At 44.2% G+C, this 22,489-nt stretch overlaps 2 protein-coding genes across 14 annotated transcripts in view; one reads left to right on the top strand and one right to left on the bottom strand.

Moving 5' to 3' along the window:
- The window catches only part of LTO1 (LTO1 maturation factor of ABCE1), a 30,550-nt gene extending 14,609 nt beyond the window's left edge, over positions 1-15,941 (top strand). For 2 of the 11 annotated variants that reach the window (XR_005106526.1, XM_037402603.1), the window contains one exon: positions 12,625-13,093. Coding sequence is in view for 7 of the 11 variants with exons in the window: in XM_037402603.1 (XP_037258500.1) it covers positions 12,625-12,636 (12 nt within the window). In the remaining 4 variants the exon portion in view is untranslated. The other 9 variants (XR_005106523.1, XR_005106522.1, XR_005106524.1 and 6 more) reach the window with 9 other exon arrangements.
- CCND1 (cyclin D1) lies at positions 2,660-22,446 on the bottom strand. Of its 3 annotated transcripts, XM_037402592.1 has the most exons (7): positions 22,360-22,446; positions 21,636-21,759; positions 19,896-20,298; positions 17,954-18,169; positions 17,209-17,368; positions 11,566-11,714; positions 2,660-6,079 (listed from the first exon to the last, which is right to left on the bottom strand). In XM_037402592.1, the coding sequence occupies exons 3-7, from the start codon at positions 20,091-20,093 to the stop codon at positions 5,924-5,926; spliced, it is 879 nt and encodes a 292-aa protein (XP_037258489.1). In that variant the 5' UTR covers positions 20,094-20,298; positions 21,636-21,759; positions 22,360-22,446; the 3' UTR covers positions 2,660-5,923. The 3 variants fall into 3 exon arrangements, with proteins under 3 accessions (XP_037258489.1, XP_037258488.1, XP_037258490.1); XM_037402591.1 differs by lacking the exon at positions 22,360-22,446 and having other exon boundaries at positions 21,636-22,317; XM_037402593.1 differs by lacking the exons at positions 21,636-21,759; positions 22,360-22,446 and adding an exon at positions 20,708-20,875.
- Positions 22,447-22,489: the final 43 nt, after the last annotated feature.

The following is a 22,489-nucleotide window of genomic DNA, read 5'->3' as shown; positions in this document are numbered from 1 at the left end:
TATTCCTGATTTGCAGTGAGCACTGCTAGTAGTTCCCTCTGCAGCCAAGAGCCCTCAGGAAAATTATGGCTGTGACTGTTCAGTAACTTCCCTGAAATACAAATCGTAATTTTCATGCAGGCAAAAAGTAGGACAGATCTAAGTAGGGTTCTGCAGATGCTAATAGGGTCATCAAGAAACTATTCCCATTTTCCCTCTTAAATGTCTACTGCATTAAAGAAACAAAAGGGTAGCTTCTGCCTCACTCCTTGGTCTGTACTCCTTGACCCTAAAGAACAAAATCTAAGTTTGGTATCAGTGCAATCCAGTTGACTAATTTGCAAACCTTTTCTCATCATTTGATTGGAATATTGAGTTGGAACTCGGTCAAAAGCCAGATGGGAATCTATGTTTGCCATGCCAATGCAATTGCTATTATCAATTATATTTGTGCGATCGCAAAAATGCCGTGTTTATCTGAAGAGATACACTTCCCATTAAATGGTGCTGGCAGGAATTCATTAATATGCCATCATTTATAGCTTTACTGCCTTTGTCCCATTGTAGCTTTTCAATGATGTTGTCAGGAATCTTTATCAGAGTATCTAGCCCACATGCCTGGGTCATTCCTATGACTCCTTTGAAATAATAGCTCCAAGCTTCACTTTCTCCTCTATGTTCTGGAGTTTCTATCACTTAAAATGCCAGATGTGCTTGAATGTCAGTGCATTCTGAGTTTTTACAGTTAACAGATCTTGTTTATTGTTTAATAAAGAGTATGTGAGTTTAAGTGTTCATAAAAGGTCCAAGCTTGTCAAATCAGTCTGAATTCAGCAATGGAACTGAGGAGGTTTTTTTGGGGGTCTTTTGCAGGTTTTTCTGTGTACACAACTCAATCTGATGTAAGAAAGTACAGTCTTTTTCCCCTTTAATAAGCTACAGCATAGCCTAGCTGAACATGCATATTTTTTACAGCCTATAATAAATTGTTTTTCTTGCTACATTCTTGTCTTTCTGCCCTTTGCAATGTGAGTAATACTGGCAGAGTTCACTTAACATTCAAATTTAGTAGTCTGCATTTAGAGATGATGTTTGAGAGAAGGAAAATGTAAATAACAGAGCTGACTATGTGGGCTTAAACCTGCTTAAGTCACAGAACACTTTGGTCAGAACACTTAAAAATTTAATAGAGCTTATAAAACAGATAGGAAAGGCAAAACCCACTTAACATGCTCTACAAAATGCAGGTTTAAATTTCCCACTGAATCATTTTAATATTTTTATCAGCAAAAAGGTTTTTGTCCCAAATCAAGATTTCCTAAGTATGTCTTCATTCAATTTTGAAACATCTAAAATCAGAGGGGTTAGCTGTCAGTGATACGGAAGTGAGTTGGTTTTGGTTTTTCTTTAAAATATGCTGAAATTTTGCAGAGAAAGATCTGTGTGGAAAAAATGAGTTGTTTTTGACCAAGTCCAATTTAAGCTTGGCTTACCTGTATTTAAAGTCACTCTGAATCTAGTTCAGATCATCTCTCACTGCTATACAAACCTTCCTCAGTGGCTTACCAGTGGAACTTGACCATATTGAGGAGCTATCCCATCTTGAATGGAAAAAATCAGATCACACTATGTACCGATACTACTTTACCTACCTGATCTGTGATTTTACAGTAGGACACATGTTCAGGTTTCTGTCTGAAATGATGGGGAAACTAGCAAGCTAATACAAGCTCAGTTGGGATTCTTCAGATGTGGATGGTTTGCTGTCTGTTGGTAACTGCACTGAAGCTAACTTGCTTTGCACTAGACTCTGATTAACATGTTAGGTGTTATCTCAGGAGTTTGTTTTTTCATATCCTTTGCCGTACTTCCTGCAGTCAGTTGTAAATGTGAAGTTTAGTCTAATGGGAAAATAATTTGCAACAGGAGAGACGAGCACTGGATGTCTTACATAGATTATTTTTTTAAAGGCAGAAATAACTTCATAGGAGAAATAGTCAAATACATAGGTTAGAAACTTGACCATTTCCACTGAGAATAAGTTGTTTCTGCTTTGTTCAGCTCTGGTAATAATTGATAACATGCATCCCCAGTTTTCAGAGATACTTTGGAATATGAATGGGGAGACGTTATAATTTTTTTCTTATTTTACTTTAAATTCTTCAGGTTTATTCCTCGTTATCTTAGTGATACAATAGTAAGATGCAAAAGCTGTGTATGAGGGGAAGGGATGGAAAAGAATGCAGGTTAACCGTACTGCTTTTAAAACAAACTTTATCTTCTGTAAAGGTATTCTAGGACACAAAACCTACACTGATAAATAAATACAAACAAGCATTCTATACTGTCCAGCACCTACTTTATTTTGCCTTTAATTGACAAGAACCACCAAATGGTATTTTACTCTTAATTGCCTTTGATGTTTAAAATAAAGTCTTCAGCAAAAAAATATTTTCCTGCTTTAAAAATACACATTACTCTAACAGGCAGTCACCTACCCATTGCTAAAAACGCCTCTGGTTTCTTAAAATAACGACAAAGGTTTTCAGCGCTGCAACTATTATAGCACGTAGAGTCAAAACCAGAACATGTCATGTGGTTTACTCACTGCATCGGGTAGTTACTACTGTTCAGCATTCATGAAGGCAATGAAAAAAAAACCAAAGACAACAAGCAGACATTGGGTTTTACCAATTTTATTTCTATAGGTTTTTTTGCTGGAAACTTGTCTGTTACAGGTCTGTTGGTGAAAATGTGCATTTCAGACCAGTGATGCCAATAAGTACAATATAAAAATGTACAAATCTGAATTGCTTGCTTACTACAGATTGTTATAATAATGTGACAAATAAAGCATCTCTGTTGGCACATGAACCCACTTATCTGGATTTGGCCTTTTAGTACATACAATATTTTAAAGAAATTTGCAGTACACACTGCCACTCAGTGTAACACATAATATAACCGACAAGCACTAACTCAATAATCATGTTTGGTTCAGAGACACAGAGATGCCACAAACAGAAGTGTTTTATGAGGTAAGCAGTAAGAAATGTTCCTGAAATTTGGACAGAATGTATTCAGTCCTCCTGGGTCCTGCGACTGCTAGTAGCATTGCAATGCTTTGTTTATGCACTATGTAGGATCTTAACTGCATTTGCCTCAAAGTGAGTTCTAATTCTGTTTTGGTTTAGCAGCATACAGGCAACAGCTAGATTATTCTTCAGCATACTCTGTTAGCTGGCTTATTTATGAGATTTACAGGCTTTTTAAATTAGCATTATGCTATAATTAAAAAAAAGAAAAAAAAAAAAAAACAAAAAACTAGTATATCATAACAGATTAAACACTCAAAATACTTAGAGTTCCAGAAGATAACCTATCATACCAAATGATGCGTCCCAACTGATGGGAAACCGCATCAGGTGGCATACAAGAGTTATATTATAATGCACCTTTCATATATCAATGTGGCTAATAACACAGCTTAAAACTACTATGATAATAAACCCCAGATCAGACAAAGAATCCAGCTTTATAAAATGCATAACAACAAAAAAACTGACATTACTTGATCTTCTGAAATGTCTGCTGTTTTTAAATTAATGCAACCTAGTTGCAAATCGCGAGACCCATTCAGAATAACGTTCGATGCATTTCCATTTGCAGTAGGACTATGAGGCACTGTGTACGAACATTAAAACCTGGTCTAGACACGGTTAACTGAAGTATGAGGTATTGTGAAACAGGAACCTTTTTGGAATAGAGCAGTAATCACATTAAGTAAAAATTGATCACATAAAAAATCTACAAAAAAATGATGTCAATAATATAATTTTCTATGAGAAAATTAAAACCTATAACATGGCAGTATATGACATTGTATAACAAAAAAAAAAAACTGATCCACAAAATAGCAGCAAAACACAATGACAAAGATACAGAAAAGCAATGTTAATTTTTTTTTTTTCAAACCATGCTGGGAATTTATCCATAGCAGCTCAATAAAAATGGAGCATCCACTCCTTTTCTTTTCTTTTTTTCTCTTTTTTTTTTATTTTTAATTTTTTTTTCTTTTTTTTCTTTTTTTTGTTGTTTTTTTGTTGTTTTGTTTTTTTTACAATCAACACCTTAGCGGCAGTTTTCTCACATACATTTCACCATCACATTCTCCTCGAGCATCAACTTCAACAGCTATGTCCACGTCCCTTCAGCTACTTTCTAAAATAATAATAAAAAGATACATAGCCAAGATGTGCAAATTTTCTATTTGTAGCTAAATAAAAAAATGGGGCATATACTGGAATAAGAACTTCTTTCAAGTACTCCAATTTTCATATCTATTAACTATGGCGTTTTTTTTTATGGTTAGACTGCTTTTGAAAATGTATAGGAAGGGGCCAAATAGACTGCTTTGTTTTGGGTTTGTTCTCTGAAGCGTGTCCTTTTTTCTTTAATAAGCTGTGTTAAAACTGCAACATCAAGGGTAGAAAGATTTTTTTTAAAAAGGGGCGATTGCATTATTTTACAAATCATACTGGCCTTACGAACATCCTCTGCAATAAATATTCTTTTTAGCCTTAACTATAAATTATATATTTTAGTGTTTAAAAACCTTCAGTTGTAAAACATCTAGCGACAATCCTTAAACTATGTGTCCTATATGTGAACCTTTAAGGCCCCTAATTTATAAAGATGAGTTGGCACCAAAGGATTCTAAACTTCAACTTTTCTATAGAAAAGGATAGGAAGATATCCTGGCAATTTGTGAATGCAATTTCTCTCACTGGAACACAACCTTCGGAAAAAAAATCACCTCTCCTCTAACACCATAGTTAAATGCACTTGCTTTGCAATTCCAAGTTTGCCAACAAGCACTTATATATTTCCAAACCATTCCATTAAAAAAAAATTCCCACACAATAAAAGAATGTATTTCCTATATCTAATGGACTGAAAGTGCTTTGAATGGAATGGTTTTAGAATATTACAAACAAACAAAACAAAACAAAACAAAAAAAAAAAAAAAAAAGACTGAACTGTGGATTGAACCTGACCATAATTAGGCTGAATATCTGTGGGGTCAGACCAGCATTTTTACACAGGTAACTACAAAAATATGAAGATTACAAAAATATAATATATTATGTCACTATTTCTGTTTCTCTTTATAATAGAGTATTGTATGAGTAGTACATTGGCCTTTCCCAACAATGCTAAGCTGGAACCCTACAAATGCCTTATGCACAGGCAATCCACAGGCACAAAAAAAAGATTAACATATAATAATGCTGCATACTAACATACACTAACTTATGGGTTACGTTAACCATTTATAAGGTGAAGAGGATAAAAAAAACCTAAGGAAATAAAATAAACATTTACAGATGAATTATAAAGTGACTAAATGCATAAGCAAGCAAGATACAGAAAAGCCTAGAACTGCGTTAAAGCTATGCTTTTTAAAGAAAAAAAAGAATATTTCATTTACTATCTAAAAAAAAGCACCCTCTTCTACTTTAAAAATGGTTGGTTGGTTTTTTTTATATGTAAGAAATCAAATCTAATACCTCCCCTGGAGACATTTTGTGTGTTAATGCCTATTTTTACAACATACAGACAAGAACACTTTAATATAAAAACTAGTTGATTATTATTGTATAAAATCCTCTATTTTTGTAGCACAAACCCCTGGGGGTAATGCAAATACTATTTTTTCTTTTTTTAAGACAGTTTTTGGGGTATTTTTGTTTATTTGTTTGTTTGAAGTCGCAGATGGAAGGGAGACAGAGCAAGAAAAAAATATAACAAGACTGGTTTTCCCTTCTGGTATAAAAATGTCCTGGAGAAAAGGGTTTCTGGGGGGGAGATCCTGACGCTGATTCCTTCTCAGATGCCCTTTCTTTGTCTGCTTTCTCGCCAAGCAAACCCTTTAGAAGTCCTCTTAAATGTTCACATCTCGCACATCAGTAGGTGTGCAGGAAAGGTCTGCTTCATCCTCTACAGTCTTTGTTTCTGAAGATACGTTGTGCTGCTGTGCCTGACGTAGACTGGATTCAAGGAGGGATTCAATCTGTTCTTGGCAGGCTCGTAAACAATCCTAGAGAAGATTAAATGGAAGGAGAAAAAGACCCAGAGTCCTTTAGAAAAACAGTAAGATCACAGACCAAATACCATTTCTTGAAAAAGCAAGAGAAATACAATCAAGTTATTTGGGAGGGCAGCAGACTGAAAGGAGTGTGGGAGGAGCAAGAGAAACACTGACAGGAGCTGGACAGGCTGCCCTGTGTCCTGCAGGAAGCTAGCCTGCATCCAGACGTGAGCAACTGACTCTTGCCATCTTCTATTTAACGGCCGAGGTGGGCATCTCCATGCGTAGTCCTCTGGGCAAATCTCAACTGCGGTTTTGTTCATCTCAGCCCACAGAGGTCTACAACTGAACGTGACCGATGCTCTGCTACAGTGACACATGTAGTAACTAACCCGGGCAGAACCTTGACAGTCAGTGTAGTCTGCGCTACTACTTTTCCACCCGTGCTCTAATGCTGTTAACACAGCAGTTCTGTAAAAGTCCATTCATACTATCTTTTACCTCGCTGTGCTTTATACCTTTTGAAGAGATTAGGAACAGTCTGACTGGAGTTAGTGTGAATCAATCAAAATTAAACAACTGGTAGTGCAAAGACATGAAACTGGGCTGGAGTCAGAGCTGGCCCACGATTTCTACTTTTACCAGAGAAACACTTCCACAGTACAGTCTATTAGAAGTGATGGTCATAAACAGTGATTTTCCCAGGCTCAGCTCCAGTAATACACAGTTCTTAGAAGTGATAGATACATATATCTTTAGATACACATGCCCACAGTTGGCTGCCAACGGCTGCTGTGTCCAGCAGTGGGCAGCTTAAGTTAGCTTAACATTTCTAACAGAGAACGGAAAAATGTACCGGACTATATGACCCCAAAACGGAAAGATCTTTCAGAAGCACCACTAAACACCTTTGCAACCACACATTACTGCCAAGCTTTCAGTTTGCTACCTCGTTCACCTTGAAATCTCAGGGTGAGATCTCTTTCCCTTGCTTCAAAAGCATTTTCTCAGAGCTTAACGTGCACACACAAGCCTACTGAGTGAGTGTTTAGGAGGGTGCAAGGGCCTCGCCTCGCTGCCTGCGCGGGCTTCGCTGTGAATTAAAAGCATAAAGCACCAAGCAGGATTACATCTATGGTGGGAAAAGGCAACTTCCCCCAGACACTAAACCATACCATGAGTAGATACATCCAATTCTACTTATCAATCCACAGCAATTAGAATTGGAGAAGGCCTGTTAACTCAACCTGTCCAACTTTCTGCAAGTTACTGTACAAAATGTACATCCACTGCAACGACACAGAAATGGTGCCTTAAATAGGCAAAACAATCAGACAACATTTTGCCATGCCTCCAGCATGCTGTTTACTCATATCTTTATAACAAACATTGTAAGCTTTTCCCCCAACATATTTAACTCTGTGTATTAAGGACTTTGAAGTTTCCTTTCAGCATTGCCTTTTCTGATTTAACCTATGACATGTGTTAGCCCTTGCGGTGAACCCAGTCTTCCATGATAAATTGCCGTCAAAAGTGTTAGGATGTGCATGACTGAGAATGAATGTTGTTTTCCTGAGAGGGTGACCTGCCTGCTGTTTTCTTTATTTCCCAGTTTCAATTCTGCCTTCATTCAGAGGCTTCTTGTGTGATCTACCAGCTTTTCAGTGATTCCACTACCACAAGAATCTCCTCTGCCACCAATAAGGGCACACGGCATTTGGGGTAAAATAAGATTAGAAACCCAAGCAAACAATTCTCTGCAAGTCCTTTCTGAGAGAGAGGGAGGTTAATCCTACCTCTAAGCAGATCAGACCATCAGTTACAGCTCACTGAAAACACATAACCTATGACCTTTTCTGGTTTAAACCCTAGTGTAATATTTCCTCTTGACAGAGACACACAGCGTTTTAAATGACAAAAAGAAACGCCTCATATCCTAAAGTCATCATGCCTTTGGCTCCTGCATACCTCTGGCCTTCACAATAAGATCTCTATGAAGTGCTTGCACCCCTTCTCAAGATAGGACGGATCAATCCTGACTGTAAGGCTTCTACTTGCATATCCTGTACCATGTACCTCAGTCACACTTGGAATCAGATGTATTTGAAGAGTATTATGTGAATACAGGTTTAGGTATTTTTTGTTTTACAAATCCAGGCACTTTTGAGGGTAGTTCTGTTTTAACAAGATAACATATTCAGTGTTCCAAACTGAAAGCCAATTTATTTTCAGAGCAAAATGAACCCTGTTGGCTTTTTTGGAGAGGAAGGAGAGGGTGGATTGTTCGCTTGGTTTTGGTGGGGGTATTGTGTTTTGTTTTGCTTTTTAATCCTAACCATTTGCATATAGCATATTTGAGCTCTGGAAAGTAAAACCATTCAAAAGAATGTCTATAAATACCTATTCTCCCTCTGGAGTCCAATCATGAATAATGACATAGGACTATGTAATTTAAAGGTAATTTCTGACCACTATTTTTTTTTTCCTGTGAGATTCTCAGGACAGCATGTTGTAACTATTCTTTTAAAACATAATCTTTACAATTTATTATGAATAGACTATGTCTTAAGCTACAGCTGAATGAACAATTTTTTTTTATGCTTTAGGCATTTTTGTTCATTTCTTATTCAGATGTCTATCAGATGAATAGTTGGTCTGCAGGAATGTATCAGAGCTAGCAAAAATGACTGCAAAGTATAGAATTCACTGTGAACAACTTCACCAAAGTTTTTTTTCATTCTCAATGCTTCTTAACACTGAAAAGCAAATACAAAACTTGGGCATTACTCTGATAACTTCTCCCAACAACTTTTCTGCTTCACTACCCAAATTTTCAATGCCCACAGTTTGTTCAAGGTCATAAACCCTTCCTGGATTAATTAAGCTCCTCAGTAAAAAAAAAAAAAAAAAAAAGACTTGCTAGCTTAACTGATGTGGTCAAATACCTTTAACACACACAGTAGACATTAGACATGATCAGACTCCAGGGTCAGATAGTAAAGGAAACAAACAACAACAAAAAAGAAACTGCTTGGAAATCCTTTGTTACTGCCTGACCCATTCTGGATAACAAGCACATGTTAGAAGGTGCCTCTGAGTAGGGGCAGGCAGGAGACGAATTCCAGTGTACTAACAGACAGCATGGAAACCCAATCTAATCTAGTTTAGCAAATTTCTGGCCTGGAAATGAATGTCAGGTAAAATTCAATCCATTTGGATGATGGGGTCAGGAATAGAATGATGGAAGACAGCCCAAGACTTCTAATTGTGATTATCTGACTTCTAATTACCCCTGATCAAAGGCAAAATGGGAAATTGGACTCCTACCAACGTAAACATGAACCATAAAGGAATTCCAATCAGGTGATATTCATTTTACTTTAGATTCAGCTTTCTTTGAGACTAAAGGTAAAAAAGTGTAATTACATAACCTGAAATCCAACAGACCAGCTGCTCTAGCTAATAGATAATCAGTGAGAATGTTAGCCACAATGTTATAATGCACGCTCTTAATATTTCAGGGCAATCCAGTGTAAAGCTTATTCATTTGTGCAGTCTGACAAGGGGACCCATCACTGTGGAATAACATATTTCGTATACGTGCTAGTGAAATAAGGTAATAGGAATAGCATTTGGTACCATGGAGATTACACAGACACATCTTAATGGAAATTCTCTATGCAGGGGAATCATGCTATGCAGGAACCAAGCAGTTTTCTATACTAAAAGCAACAGCAGCGAAAGATGCTCTTCACTTACTCCATTACAAACAGAACAGTATACATATACATACGTATAATTTTATGATGCTTATTTTCTGTAGCAACCTATACAAAAACCTTACTTATAACTCTAGCTGCTCTTACACATAAATATATTTAGCAACGAAAGCTGGAAGGGAGTTAACTTCCTTTTAAAGCTGTTAACTTTAAGTTCAGGTCATACAGATCGTGGCCTTGCAATGACTCTGGACAGTAAGAAAGAAATAAGCAAGAATTCTCCTTCTTGCTACAAGTACTTTGTTTTCTTCTTTTAAAAGAGCTCTGTCATCAACTAAGTCAAGTCACGTAAGGACATGCTGTTGTTCTCCCAAGATGTGAGAGAATCTACTTCAACGCTCTGTATCAGGAACGATTAAATAATGTTGTCTGAATCAGATACTGTCAGAGCAGATAGCAAGCCCAGCATTTTTCCTCAGTACCTGCTTCAAATATCTTGCACTGGATAGTGGCCAACCATACACTGAAATATCTACGTTGTTTACAAACTGACTGAAAGCATCACATGTACATACCAAACTGAGCAGCGTTTCATTTCAGCATTTGAAGTTCCTATAGTATTTAACATTTCAGCACTGGATCCATATTACTGTAGTTGCAGTAATATAAATGGCAAAAATAACCTGCTCAATACTGAATCATTGTTGAAGTGATCCAGATAATGAGCTGACATACCATAGTTGTCAGCAATTGTTTCACATAGTCTATCAAAAGTAGAATATTTTGTGAATAATTAATTGTGATGCATTCATCTTTCCAGAAATCACTCAGTGCGGTCAGCAAAGTCCAGTTATACAGACCTAGTTTTGCAGTGTCTGGACTAGCACAGCTCTGTATGTATTCAAATTATTAACATGTAAAATAATCTAACAGCATCTCAGAAGTTCTGCCGCTAACCACAGAGTTGTCTTTATTTGACTCATTGTCCAGCACTTGGAGACCTCACAAGAACCTTTTTAAAGCATCTATTTATTGGTCTTCCACATTGTTACAAAACAAAGCTCAGCTCTGCCCCAACTTCACACACCATTATGACATGGATCATTGACTTTAGGTCTTCCTTGTAGGCTCCCTTCCTGGCCCATTCACTCATGAAAGGTTTATTGCTCACTAGTTACTGATGTGCATCTCCTGCAAGCTGCAGGGCAAAATGAGAGTCCTGTGAGGACCATCTACCTTGTCAGAAAGTCGTGGGACAAGCATTTGTTCCGTAAAGGAATTCAATACCAGCTACTGTGCAGGTCTAGCACGTAATAAACCAAATTAGATCATTAGAACTCTTTTAAGAAGGGCTTTTTCACACCACTTGGCACAATAAAAGGCCTCAAGAATGGTCAAAGATAAGGTCAGAGATACCACAAGGTCTCCACTTTCCTCGTCTTATTTTCAAAGTTTTGTTTTACATAGACTCCTGGTTTAATTACCTACAACCAAACACAGCCTCTGCCATGCAGCGTTTCCTCTGCTTTGTCAGATATGCCTCTTACAAACATTAGAGCTGGATGTGGCATTCCTATCAGTGAACTGCAACAGCACAGTCACAGATTATTAATGGACATAACAACAGGTAAATAACTAGGACGGACACGTTCAAAAACTCCACTCCGAGGTTGGACTTTTATCAAGATTTACTGTCAGCTTAGCTACTATGCAGTAAGTAGGCATTCGTTCTTAAACTCTAAGGCAGGAGATCAACCAAGAGAAAGAGTCACTTACCGGATCACATTTGATAACTTGTGATAGGAAATGTGTGAGGCATTGATAGGAGAGGAAAGTGTTAGTGTTCCCCAGATGCAGGCCTTGCACAGCTGCTACCACGCTGCCAGCTGCGATCATGGAAGGTGGGTTTGAAATAAATTTAATATCTGTATGAAGAAAGAAGAGAGAGAAAAAAAAAAAAAAAGACTGAAATGATTGCTTTAGGAGAAGCCTGCCCATATGCATACACTCTTCTACCAGCTGCCAACTATTGCATCCGCAAAGGTACGGAAAACTGTGAGCAGAAAGGTGCCTCCTGCTCTATAACCTGTTACAGGTCCAAACGTGTGAACACTTATCCACCTGAGCAACTGTACCTCAGCGAGTAGCCCTTCCTAGCACTAAGCCTGGGCAGCCATTCATCACTTTGAGGTATTTTTGTCATACACCGGGCCCCCATTCTTCAAATGTTAAAATACTTTGCTCAAGTGAATAATGCCACTGGGGTCAATGGCATAATACATCTGAGAAAACCTGCTCGCATTCTTAAGTCTTTTGCAGGATCAGATCCTAGGTGCGTCCTAACCAGGAGTCCTCGGGCCCTTTAAAGCAGAAACCTTTACACTGACATTCAAAGGAATATAGCTTTAATGAACAACATCAACAAAAAGAAAGAAAAAGACTGCTTAACCCTGTCAGGAGGCAGATAATCCATATTTAAATTAAGGTTTCATCTTAAAAATGCTTTGTCTCAACCTAGTCTCTTGTCAGTGGCTGCCATCCATCCTGGCAACAGGGATTTAATGTAAATGTGGCATAACTAAGTGACGGGGGTCCCAAGAATTGGCGGACAATCAGTTACATTCTGATGTGACACCATGCTGACAAGAGGCTGGGCCCCCTTCCAGACTGCATTGCTGTAGGTCTCTCCACAAAGCCACTCCCATGATTCCTTAAGGGGCTATCTCTGCCATTTAGCATGTTTTTCGTTTGGGTTTTGTTTCGTTTTGTTGTTTGGTTGGTTTTTTTTTTATCAAGAGTAATCCACATTTTAATGCTAAGACTTCTGCTGAACAGGAATGCGTTTGATCCATGGCAGTGTACACCTTGGAGGAGACTCAGAAACACAGGGAAGTGGAACAACTAAACGTCCAATTTTGTGAGGAAGAAAGGGAAATGCCACATTATACACAAGAACCTGAGATACATTCCTTCAGCTTTTATCAGAATGCAACTTCCTCTGGGCTGAAAAAACATAAACCATCTGTCAAACTCTTGAATGAAGTCAAAGGAATGGACAGCTTAGAGGACTCACTGGAACAGTTTAAGTATTAAATCATGCATCTCCTTTATTATGATAAAGTAACTTTTGTGTAAATGTTTTACCAGCGAAACTAAAGACTTTGGGACTCTGAAAGTCCTCTCTCTGACTCTACGCATATACCTCTGACACCCCATTTTATCCCTGACCAATACCCACCTTCAAAGGGGCATTTCGCCCGGCCTTCTGTGAACCTTCAAAATTAAACTGATAGGATGAATTGTGGCCAGACTTGCATGATGCACTACCAGTGAAAAGGCAAGCTTGATCTCAAGTAATCTCATTTACGTCACCATGCTTAAATTAAATTTAGGTTATCCCCTTTTCCTCATCTGCCCATTTCTGGGCAGATACAAATACACCCACCTTCTAGCAAGCTTTGGTCACTCCCCAAAATCAGAGTAGTCCAGACTGCATGCTTTTGACGCTATACACATAGCAAAGCCAGTCCCCTAACTGAAATGCTGACACACAGTTGCAGGTGGACTTCAGAAATGCTGTGTTTCGGTGGGTGAGCATGAATGCCACCAGGACTGGGTTGCTCAGAAGGGTACGGTGGCAGCGTGTTCGCGACACTATTTACTGAGCTCCACAAACAGAACATGACCAAAATGTGTCAGTTTAATGAGTCTGTCCTGACAGGATCACGTTTGGGATTAATATTTGCGTTCTTCTTTTAAAGGGAGCAGTAAACAAGAACATGAATTCATAGTCACACCCTCATTCTTTCCAAGGTGGAAAAGTGATAATGAAGTTTAAATGACCAGTTTGTGTCTGTCCCTATAACCACTCCAGACAAGCAGCATGGACTGCCTTTTTGTTGCAACTCAACAAGGAATTATTTGTGGCAGAGGCCACTAATTTCAGCATATTAATCAGGGGGCCCCTCTCGCCTGTAATTGGATGCCCCCAAGTGAAGAGTGTGGCATCATTGTCAGCCTCCATCGCCTCATCTTGCGCTATTGAGCGCTCAGGAACAAGGGGGCTTCGGTGAGATGAATTAGACCTGACACAGCCACAATGGGGTAGGGGGCCCCATCAATTGAAGCACACATCCCCAGTAGCCTATCTGAGACTTCATCCAAAAAGAATAAACAACTTCAGCGTTGTTAAAAAGAGAGAGAGGGAGAGAGAGAGGGGAGGGGGAGGAGAGAGAAGAATGCCAGCCACCCTGAAGGGAGGACAAAGCAGGCATATAGGCACTGCAGCGCTTTAAAAAAAATTCCTAACAAGGCGAGTCACCCCTTTTCCTTTTTAAATGGAGCAGCAATTCCATCCGTCTGGAGAGCTGGGGGCTATGAATGAAAATCTTTTCATTGAGGCAAATCAAAACTGCGAACATAAATCACTTGCTGCAAGATGCAACAGGTTCCAACTGGTCACATACCTTGAGACTTCCAATTTTATAAAGGCCAGAGAATAGGAGAATTGTAACACGCTTGTTTCAAAGGGGGATCTTTCTTTCTGCATCGCAGAGGAGGAAAGCAACCAACAATAATAATAATAATATAAAAGGAGCCTGGTATGTTTTGATAACCAGAGGAACATAATGAAATGCTGAAGCTCCAATATTTGTTGCTATTCATTGTTATACTTGTATAGAGCTGCAGTTCTCCCTCAACACTGGTCTTAACTTGGGCCAAAAGAGGCCTGCTTCCTTTTGAGCTCTCCCTGCCTTGCTCGGCCATGCCAAAGCCCCATTCATTAAGCTCAATTATGTGTTAACTTCAAACAACCCCTGGTAATTTTTTTTTTTTTTGCTTTTGCTTTTTCTCCCGAACCTACCACAGCACAAAGACATCCTTTGGTGAAAATGAATTTTTCAAAACTAAACCAAATCAAACAAATCCACTTCTACTAGCCAGACAACTGAAGAGGGAGCTTAGAAGGAATTCCCCTCAACTTCACCTTGCAGCGTAACCTTCTCTTTCTGGAGCAAACACATACACACTCATCTACAAACACTTCCACAGCCTTCACCTTGTTAAGCCAACTGGCGGAGATTTTATTTTCTAAGCAAGCATTATTTTGCCATCTTTTCTTAGGAGATCCTCCTCTACAGTAGAGGACATGGGCTGTACTTCAAGCAAAAGATATACTGCACTTGCCCCTGAGGCCACTTAAGCCGAGTGTCAGTGTTTCCAGTGGACTTTGGATTGGGCCCCACAGCATCCAGGCAGCACAATGCATTTGCAGTCCATCTAGGTTCATTTTGGCAAGGGGAAATACAACACAACCCAGCAACAGCAAAGCAAAGTCCAGATGCTACTTAAGCCACATGTGATCTTCACTAGCCAACAAAGAAGTCATGAGGAAAGCAAAAGGTAGAGAAAATCCTGACATCCAAAAACAACAATAAGAATACAGAGCCTAGTGGCAGCCTTCCTGAGTGCTCTTTCCCCAGGCAATATTCCCAACTTCAGTAGGGAGCTGAAGAGGGCCCCAATTCTGGTGAGCTCAGCACTGGGGTTTTTTTTAAAGCTAAGTAAAACTCCCAGAACATGGTTCTCATTTACTGATCCATTCTCCAGCTGTGGTGTGTAGCAGTGTTAAATAAAGGCTCTGGATGTGCTTCCTAAAAGAAACATAACAACACCGACAGTAGATCAAAGTACTGGACTCTTAGCAAGTCTCCAACCTTTGAACTACTCTTGTTTTCATCCCTGTCATTGCCAACACAACAACCTAGGTTAAACATCCCCATATCCAAAGGGGAGGCCGGGTGGCTGTTCTCTTTAGCTAGCAGCCGAGGAAGCTTCGAACTTAGCAAATCACGTGCTCAGAGTCACAGTAGCCTTATCTGGTAGAATCTGGCATGAAGACTTACGTCCGATTTTCCCAAAATGTTGCTGCCGGTAGTTTGAAGGCTGTTGGAAGGTTGTAGCGCTCCGAACACCAAGCATTACTCCAGGCAAGCTAACTTACGAACTGCCCATTATGCTGATGTTAGGCCCAAGATGAAGAGCAATGCCAGTGTTTATAAATTCTCTTTTATGGCTTGGTCGTTTCTATCTTTAGGCCTTGCAGTAGGGCCAATTCTGTGAAATAAAGTTTTTCTTCTGAGTGCCTGCAATCTTTCTTCAATTTTTTATACCAGATCCATCTCTGGAAAATGAACCACACAACATTAATTTGTGCCATTGACCACACACATCCCACCGAGGTTTTCAAGTGTGGATAGCTCTTCTCAAGTCCAAATGCAAGCTTGACCTCTTTTTTTTTTTTTTTAGCACAACTGCTACTGAATATTAATATTTACTAAAGCACTGTATCTCCTTTACACTAAGTTTTTATCAGTGTCAACAGAGTGTCTGGCATTCCTTTTTACGTGCTTACTGCAAAAGAACATTTGCTTTGCTTTTTTCTTCCTTATCCTTTTGCCGTTCCTGGCTTGGTCTTGCCATACTAAAAGAAAACGCTCTGAACTCGTTTTGTTTAAACCAGAGGATCTTCCCTCTAGAACTTCTTTTGTCCCTGCTCCTCCACTCTGTCCTGTGGGAACCACGGGATCTGGAGAACAGAAAGGCTCTTCTAAAACTTTTGTTTCCTTCCCACTTGCTAGGGTTCAGCGGGTAAAGCTGGTGCACGTACAAACGCATACGCACACAGTCCACATGCAAACATGGAACTTCAAAGCAGCAGCGCGCGCGCACACACGGTGCCCTTGAAACCAAAGCTCAGGCCTCTGCAAACCTGGCCTAGCGAACAGTCCGCGTCTCGGGAGGCCGGCCCCGCACATGGCTCCAGCACAGCACGTGGTCAGAAGGGTGCAGATGGCAGCGGCTGGGTCCTGTGCCAGGAGAGCCTCTGTGCCGCGTGGCCCTCCTCCAACCCACCAGCCACCGAGGAGAGGAGAGGGGAAGAGGCGATGTGAAGAGGGAAGTTTTACCCGCCACCCCCACACACACAGAGCTATTCACAAGCCAAATCTCCCTCTGCCTTGAAAAACTGTTAAGAATGAATCCATGTGAAAAGGGATTCCCTGTACGGGCAGCCAGCCTTTTGCAGCCCCCCACCACCATGTAACACCCGGCGTGCAGAGGTGCAGAAATCCTGCCAGGCTGAGCTGCCACTCCACGGTTACGCTGCGAAGAGGGGGAGGACCTCCTCCTTCCCTGCCACCACCACAGACTCGATTCATAAGCAAAATAACTTCTGAAAAAACTTACCTCTGCAATGTAATCCACCTTCTGCAAACAAGGGGCAATAATCGGGGCTTAAACTACCTCCCCACAGCTCTGTGGGCTCGCTTTAGACCACGGCTGCGGGAAGCTTTGCAAGCCAGGGGGTAGGCGCGTGTAGGGGAGGAACACGCTTTGCTTAATGTGCAGGGCTCATACCTGTAGCGCACAGAGCCACAAAAGTCTGAGCATGTTTACGGATGATCTGCTTGGTGTCCTCTGCCAGAGGCATTTTAGTAAGGAAATGTTCAATGAAATCGTGGGGGGTCATTGCAGCCAGATTCCATTTCAGCTTATTCACCAGAAGCAGCTCCATTTGCTGCAAAGACAAGAGGGAGGGGAAGCAGGGGGAGAAGAAGGAGGAGAGGGAAAATGTGGTTAGCTCCGCTCACCCGCGGCCGGGCCAGCAGTCCGCGCTCGGCCCTTTCCGCCTCCCCGGTGGGGCTGCGGTCCCTGCCGCGGGGTGCCCCGGCTCGGGCGGGCGCCGGGGGGGCACCGGGCAGCTGTCCCCTGTAGCGCATCACCCACCGCAACCCCCGCGGGGCCGCCAGGGGGCGCCCGCGCGCCGCCCAAGCCCTGCGCTGCCGGTGGGTCCGGCCGGGGCAGCCCGCGGGCCGGACGGGGGGGGAGGGGGGTGCGGGGTCCGGGGGAGCGGGGGCGCCCGGCCCGGTGCCGGCCCTCACCCCGGCCCCGCTCCCCTCCCCGCCTGCCGCCGCCGGGGCTGCAGCTCCTGCGGCCGTGGGGAGCAGCGCCCGCCCGCCGCCGGCACGGAGGCAGCCCCCTCCCCGCCTGCCCCGGTGTTCGGGGGGCTTCCTAAGCGGCAGCTGTGCTTGGGAGGCTGGGGGTGATGTTGGTTTTGTATTTATTTTTTTATTTTTCCTGAGATGATTAAACATGAAATTACCAGTAATTCGTCGGGTCTAATGGAGTTATCTGTATAAATGCACAGTTTTTCTGCGGTCAGAGGAATAGTTTCCTTCATTTTTGAAGCCACAAACATGCAGGTAGCTCCGAGCAATTGCAATCGGCTTTTCTTGAGGGGTTCAAACGACAAAAATCTGTCCAAATAATTCATAGCCAAGGGGAAAACTTCCTCTTCGCACTTCTGCTCCTCGCAGACCTAGAAGAAGGAGATCGTTGAAGAATAATTTAATAGAAGTGAAAGCTAGGCTTGCCCCACCGCCCTCGCCTTCCCTCCCCCCTCACCCCCCAGGCTTTGCAGGGCAAGGTTGAAGGAGACCATGGGGAAAATGCAGTTGGGGGAAACGGATAAATAAGGGGAAAACAGAGACATCAAAGAAAATGAAAGAGAAAGTCACGAGTGACAAAGTGGGGAGAAATGTGGCATTAGAAATCCGCAGGGGATTCATGGTAAAAAAAAAAAAAAAGGGGGGGGGGGGGGGGATGTCTCGAAGAGGAGGTCTGTCCCCATCCTTCCAGCCCCTAGAACAAATTTTTTAAAAAGAAAGAAAAAGGAAAGCGGAGGAAAATGGGAGCCCCCCGTGCCTGGGGATGGGGTGCAGAGCCCGGCCTGCCCCTGCGTTAATTTATTTCGCTGGTATTTTTTCATCTAATTTGCCGTTGTGCTGCCGATTCCACTCCGGTCGAGACACAAAGGTGGCGTCCAGCCTCATTTCCCCAGACGTCATCTTTTCAAAAAATATTTAAAAATATTTAAAAATTTTTCCGAGCTCTCAAAAAAGGCTGAAAATGAAGCGGCGGGGGTCCTTTACCGAGCCCCGTGTCCATGGTCCTGCTGGGGGGCTCCGGGGAGGCCCCCCGAAGTGAAATTCACCGCCTCCCTCTCTCGCCCTGCAGCACAGCCGGGCGCGACATCTCCCACAGCAAGGCTGGGCGCTGCGCTTTCAAAAATTAATTAAAAATAGATCGCGGGCGCCCAGAGCTTCCAAAAAGGCATGAAAATGTAGCCCAGCTCCTGGGGCTCCCGCTGGGAGCCCCCCCAGACGTGTCCCGCCGGGGGACGAGGCCCTTTCCAACTCGCTTTTCCCAGGCGACCCCGCAGCTCGCCGCCGCAGCACAAGCGTGCCTTTGAGGGGTGATCACAGCCCGAGCCTCTCTTCGCGCTGAACAAAGAAACTTTCACCCTGCAGCTCCCCCCAGAAACGCCGGAGCCCCTCCGGCCGGTCCCCCTGCCCGCAGCCCCCGCGGGGTCCCCCGGCCCCCGACCTCCTGCCCGCGGCCCCCTTCCTCCGCTCCCCCCGCCACACACACCCTTGGCTTGCTCCCCGAGACTTTCTTAATTTTTTCTCCCGATTAATCAACACTTTTGCTTTGCAAATAAAAGAACAAAGATGGCGCATAATACTGGCACGGGCAGCCGCTTGCATACGTGTACAAGGATATTAATTTTAAATAAAATCCTCAGAAAAAATGAACTGGCAGGCTGTCCCCGGCGGCCCCGCACGGCGGGCCGTGGGCTCGGCAGCCGGGGGGCACAGCCGGGCTCGGCTCCGCGCTCCCTCCGCCGGTACCGCCTCGCCCCGACGGCCGGAAAAGGTGCCGGGGCACCCCCCGACCCGGTCTACCGGGGGGGTGGGGGGTGGGGGGGGGGGGGGGAAGGTCCGTTCACCGCCCCTCCGCGGCGGGCCCCGACCGCTGCAGCGGGGATAAAGCGGCGGCAGCACCGGCGGCGGCGATGGGGACCCCGGCCCGCGCCCCCCCGGTACACGCGGCCGTCTCGGAAGCCAGAGCAACGTGTGCCGCGGAACTTTTTGGGGGGGGGGGGGGGGGGGGGGGAGAGAGCCGCAGGAGATGGCGAGCAGCTCCCCGGGTTTAATTCATTTCGGTGCCGAAGCTTGCAAAGAAAATCCCCGCAAGATACAAACCTCCAACATCCAAGTGGCAACTATTTTCCTCATATATGGCAAGATTTCTTTCTGCACGCACTTGAAGTAGGAGACGGAGGGCGAGCAGGTCTCCTCCGCCTTCAGCATTGTCTGCAGCACCCTGTCATTGAGGAGGTTGGCATCTAGGTAGGCTCGTCGGATGGTCTCCACCTCGCAGCACAGCAGCTGATGTTCCATGTCTGCCTCCGTCGCCTCGAGTCAGTTTTCTGCAGCAGGACTGAGTCGCTCGCTCGCTCTCTCTCTTCCCCGTCCAGGAGTCCCTTGGATGCTGCTTCTGCTACTGCCGCTACAGCCCTCTGGAGGCTGCAAAACTTTCTAACTTCCAACAAAACTCTCCTGTATAGTCCTGTGACGTTACTGTTGTTAAGCAGAGATCAAAGCACTAGAGAGAATGAGAAAGAGAGAGAGAGAGAGAGCCAAAAGCAAGGGGCAGAGCCCTAAAGCCATCCCATAGGCTTCAAGTCCTTCCCCTTTGCTTAGCTTATAGAGAGCTGGGTTTTAATGCAAATGCAAATGAGACAAGGGCTTGCTTTCTTCAAGGGCAAGGGAGAGGTGGGGGAAACCCAAATTGTCTCTTCAGTGTATCATGCATAATTTTAAAAATGGAGCGAGTTCTGCAGTGGGAGCCAAATGATGAATGGGGCTAGGCCACACACAGACACGCAGGGATATAAATACGAGGAGCCTTGGTTGGGATTATTTTACTGGGGGCGCCGGGGAGGGGGAGCAGGACAGCACCAGTGTGTCGCTGTTCCTTATCAATTATTACTATTACCGTCACCAACACCTACCTGCAATATCTGTCATTTTAAAACCCCCGCTCTTTGTAGTTGATCCCAAGGGAAAAGCTTTCTCCCATTTCCTCAGTCCTATTTTTTTCCCAGCCTAGACGGTTTTGCTGCGCGCCAGAACTTTGAAGGAATTGGGGTGTCCCCCTCCAGCAAGATGGTGGTTTACGTCTCTTCCTTTTTTTTTTTTTTTCTTTTTTTTTAACGTCTTTCCTTTCACTTTGAAAGTTTTACCCTCCAAAAGGGTCACGGAGGTGGCAGGGGACAGGGCGACAGCTAATCCCAGCTGCGGTCGGTGGCAGCGCATGCCAGACAGGCCGCAATCGGCACCCCACTCCCACCGTTCACAGCCACCCAGAAAAAAATACCCCAGCAGAGCAGCAAAATGGTGGCCCAAGCTTCCTCTAGCACCTAAAGGGAGATGAATTGGTGGCGGGGGGGTGGTGGTGGAGGGAGGTGCTGGCAGCCGCCAGAGCCCCAGAGCCTGCCGGGGCCTCATCCGCCACGCCACGCTGCCGGGACAGCCTGTCCACGCCTGACGTGCAGTGGCGGGGCCCCACTGTAAGGAGCTCCCATTCCCCGGCTGAGCTGCCTCGACCTGAAAACACTTTGCACTGTTTCTAATAATAATAATAATAATAATAATAATAATAATTTTTTTTAAAAGTGTCTTCTCTTCTAGAATCCTCCCTTTTGAGAGGCTGATAGGGGAACTCGGGGCCTGCCAGAGAATACCGGAGGTGACGCCAAAGCACCAACTGCACGGGAGACACCACCAAAATGGAGTGAGGAAAGGTGGGAAGGCCATAAATTGGGGTTCACACTGCCTTCTGCCTGCCTGCCCCTCAAAACCTGAGCACGCGGGTTAACCATGCCCTCGGTGCTTTGGCATCCCCTGGGCACAGCACAGACAGCAGGAACACCTACCTACCTGTGGTACGATGCTCGCGGCAGCATTGCCCACAGGCGTTGGGGCAGCGGGAGGGTCTCCTGGCTGTGGAGGACATGCCCTGGCGGCCATGCCATAGAGTCATACAGCATCTCTCCTGCATGACCTGTGGGGAAAGCAGCGTCAGTGATCACAGGGCACGCTGTTGCACAGTTGCATGTTTACGTAATTGCTTTGCACGGAACCTCTGCCCATCTTTCCTAAGTTTGCCCGCTCGCTTGACCACTTGTCTCCATTTTGCCTTTGCGTGCTAGAAGGCCATCGGAGGGCCAGGGATCTCAGTTCCCCTTGCACGCCACAGCCTGTGGGGTGAGCCAGGATGGTTCCCCGGCAAGGCGGCTGTCCCCTGCCCACACCCCTCCGCTGGGCCGGTGGGTGCTCCCTGTGCAGGACATGCACCGGTTTTCATAGCTTTGCCCGGCCGGGGAGGCTTTAATTTTTAATGAAGAAACACGCCACGACCCTGTGCCCCTGCACTAGTGCTCGGCCTGCCTGCGATGCACAACTGGGGGGCAACTGACCGCCCTGCAGCCCCAGCACCTTCCCAAGGCGCAGCGGGTTTGGGGGTGCAGGGAAAACCCTTGGGGGGGCGCCGGTCCCACGGATCGCGCCAGCTCTCGGCCTCCAGACATGTGCTCCCGGCCACGTCGCCGCACGGACTCCCTTCTCCCAGCCCGGCGCTACACCCCGCCGCCGCCCCCCTCACCCTCCCGCTGGGGTGGGCTCCGTGAGGGGGGTCCCCGTGTGCCCCCCTCCCCCGGCTTTCATTCACACGGCTGCGGGCTGGCGGTGCCGGCGGCGGGAGCGGCCTGGCCCGCGGCCCGGGGAGCCCCCGG

Source organism: Falco rusticolus, chromosome 10, assembly GCF_015220075.1.
Source record: "Falco rusticolus isolate bFalRus1 chromosome 10, bFalRus1.pri, whole genome shotgun sequence".
Lineage (NCBI taxonomy): Eukaryota > Metazoa > Chordata > Aves > Falconiformes > Falconidae > Falco > Falco rusticolus.
The sequence above is the reverse complement of the archived record's forward strand: the minus strand, read 5'-3'. Positions and strand labels throughout refer to the sequence as shown.

What these genes read in the sequence shown, in the direction of transcription:
- CCND1 (XM_037402592.1), bottom strand. Translation starts at nt 20,093, where the DNA reads ATGGAACATCAGCTGCTGTGCTGCGAGGTGGAGACCATCCGACGAGCC. An exon ending in TTGCCACTTGGATGTTGGAG is followed by an intron (nt 18,170 to 19,895) that starts GTTTGTATCTTG and finishes TCCTTCTTCTAG; the next exon opens with GTCTGCGAGGAGCAGAAGTG. An exon ending in AAGTTATCAAATGTGATCCG is followed by an intron (nt 6,080 to 11,565) that starts GTAAGTGACTCT and finishes AATCTTCTCTAG; the next exon opens with GATTGTTTACGAGCCTGCCA.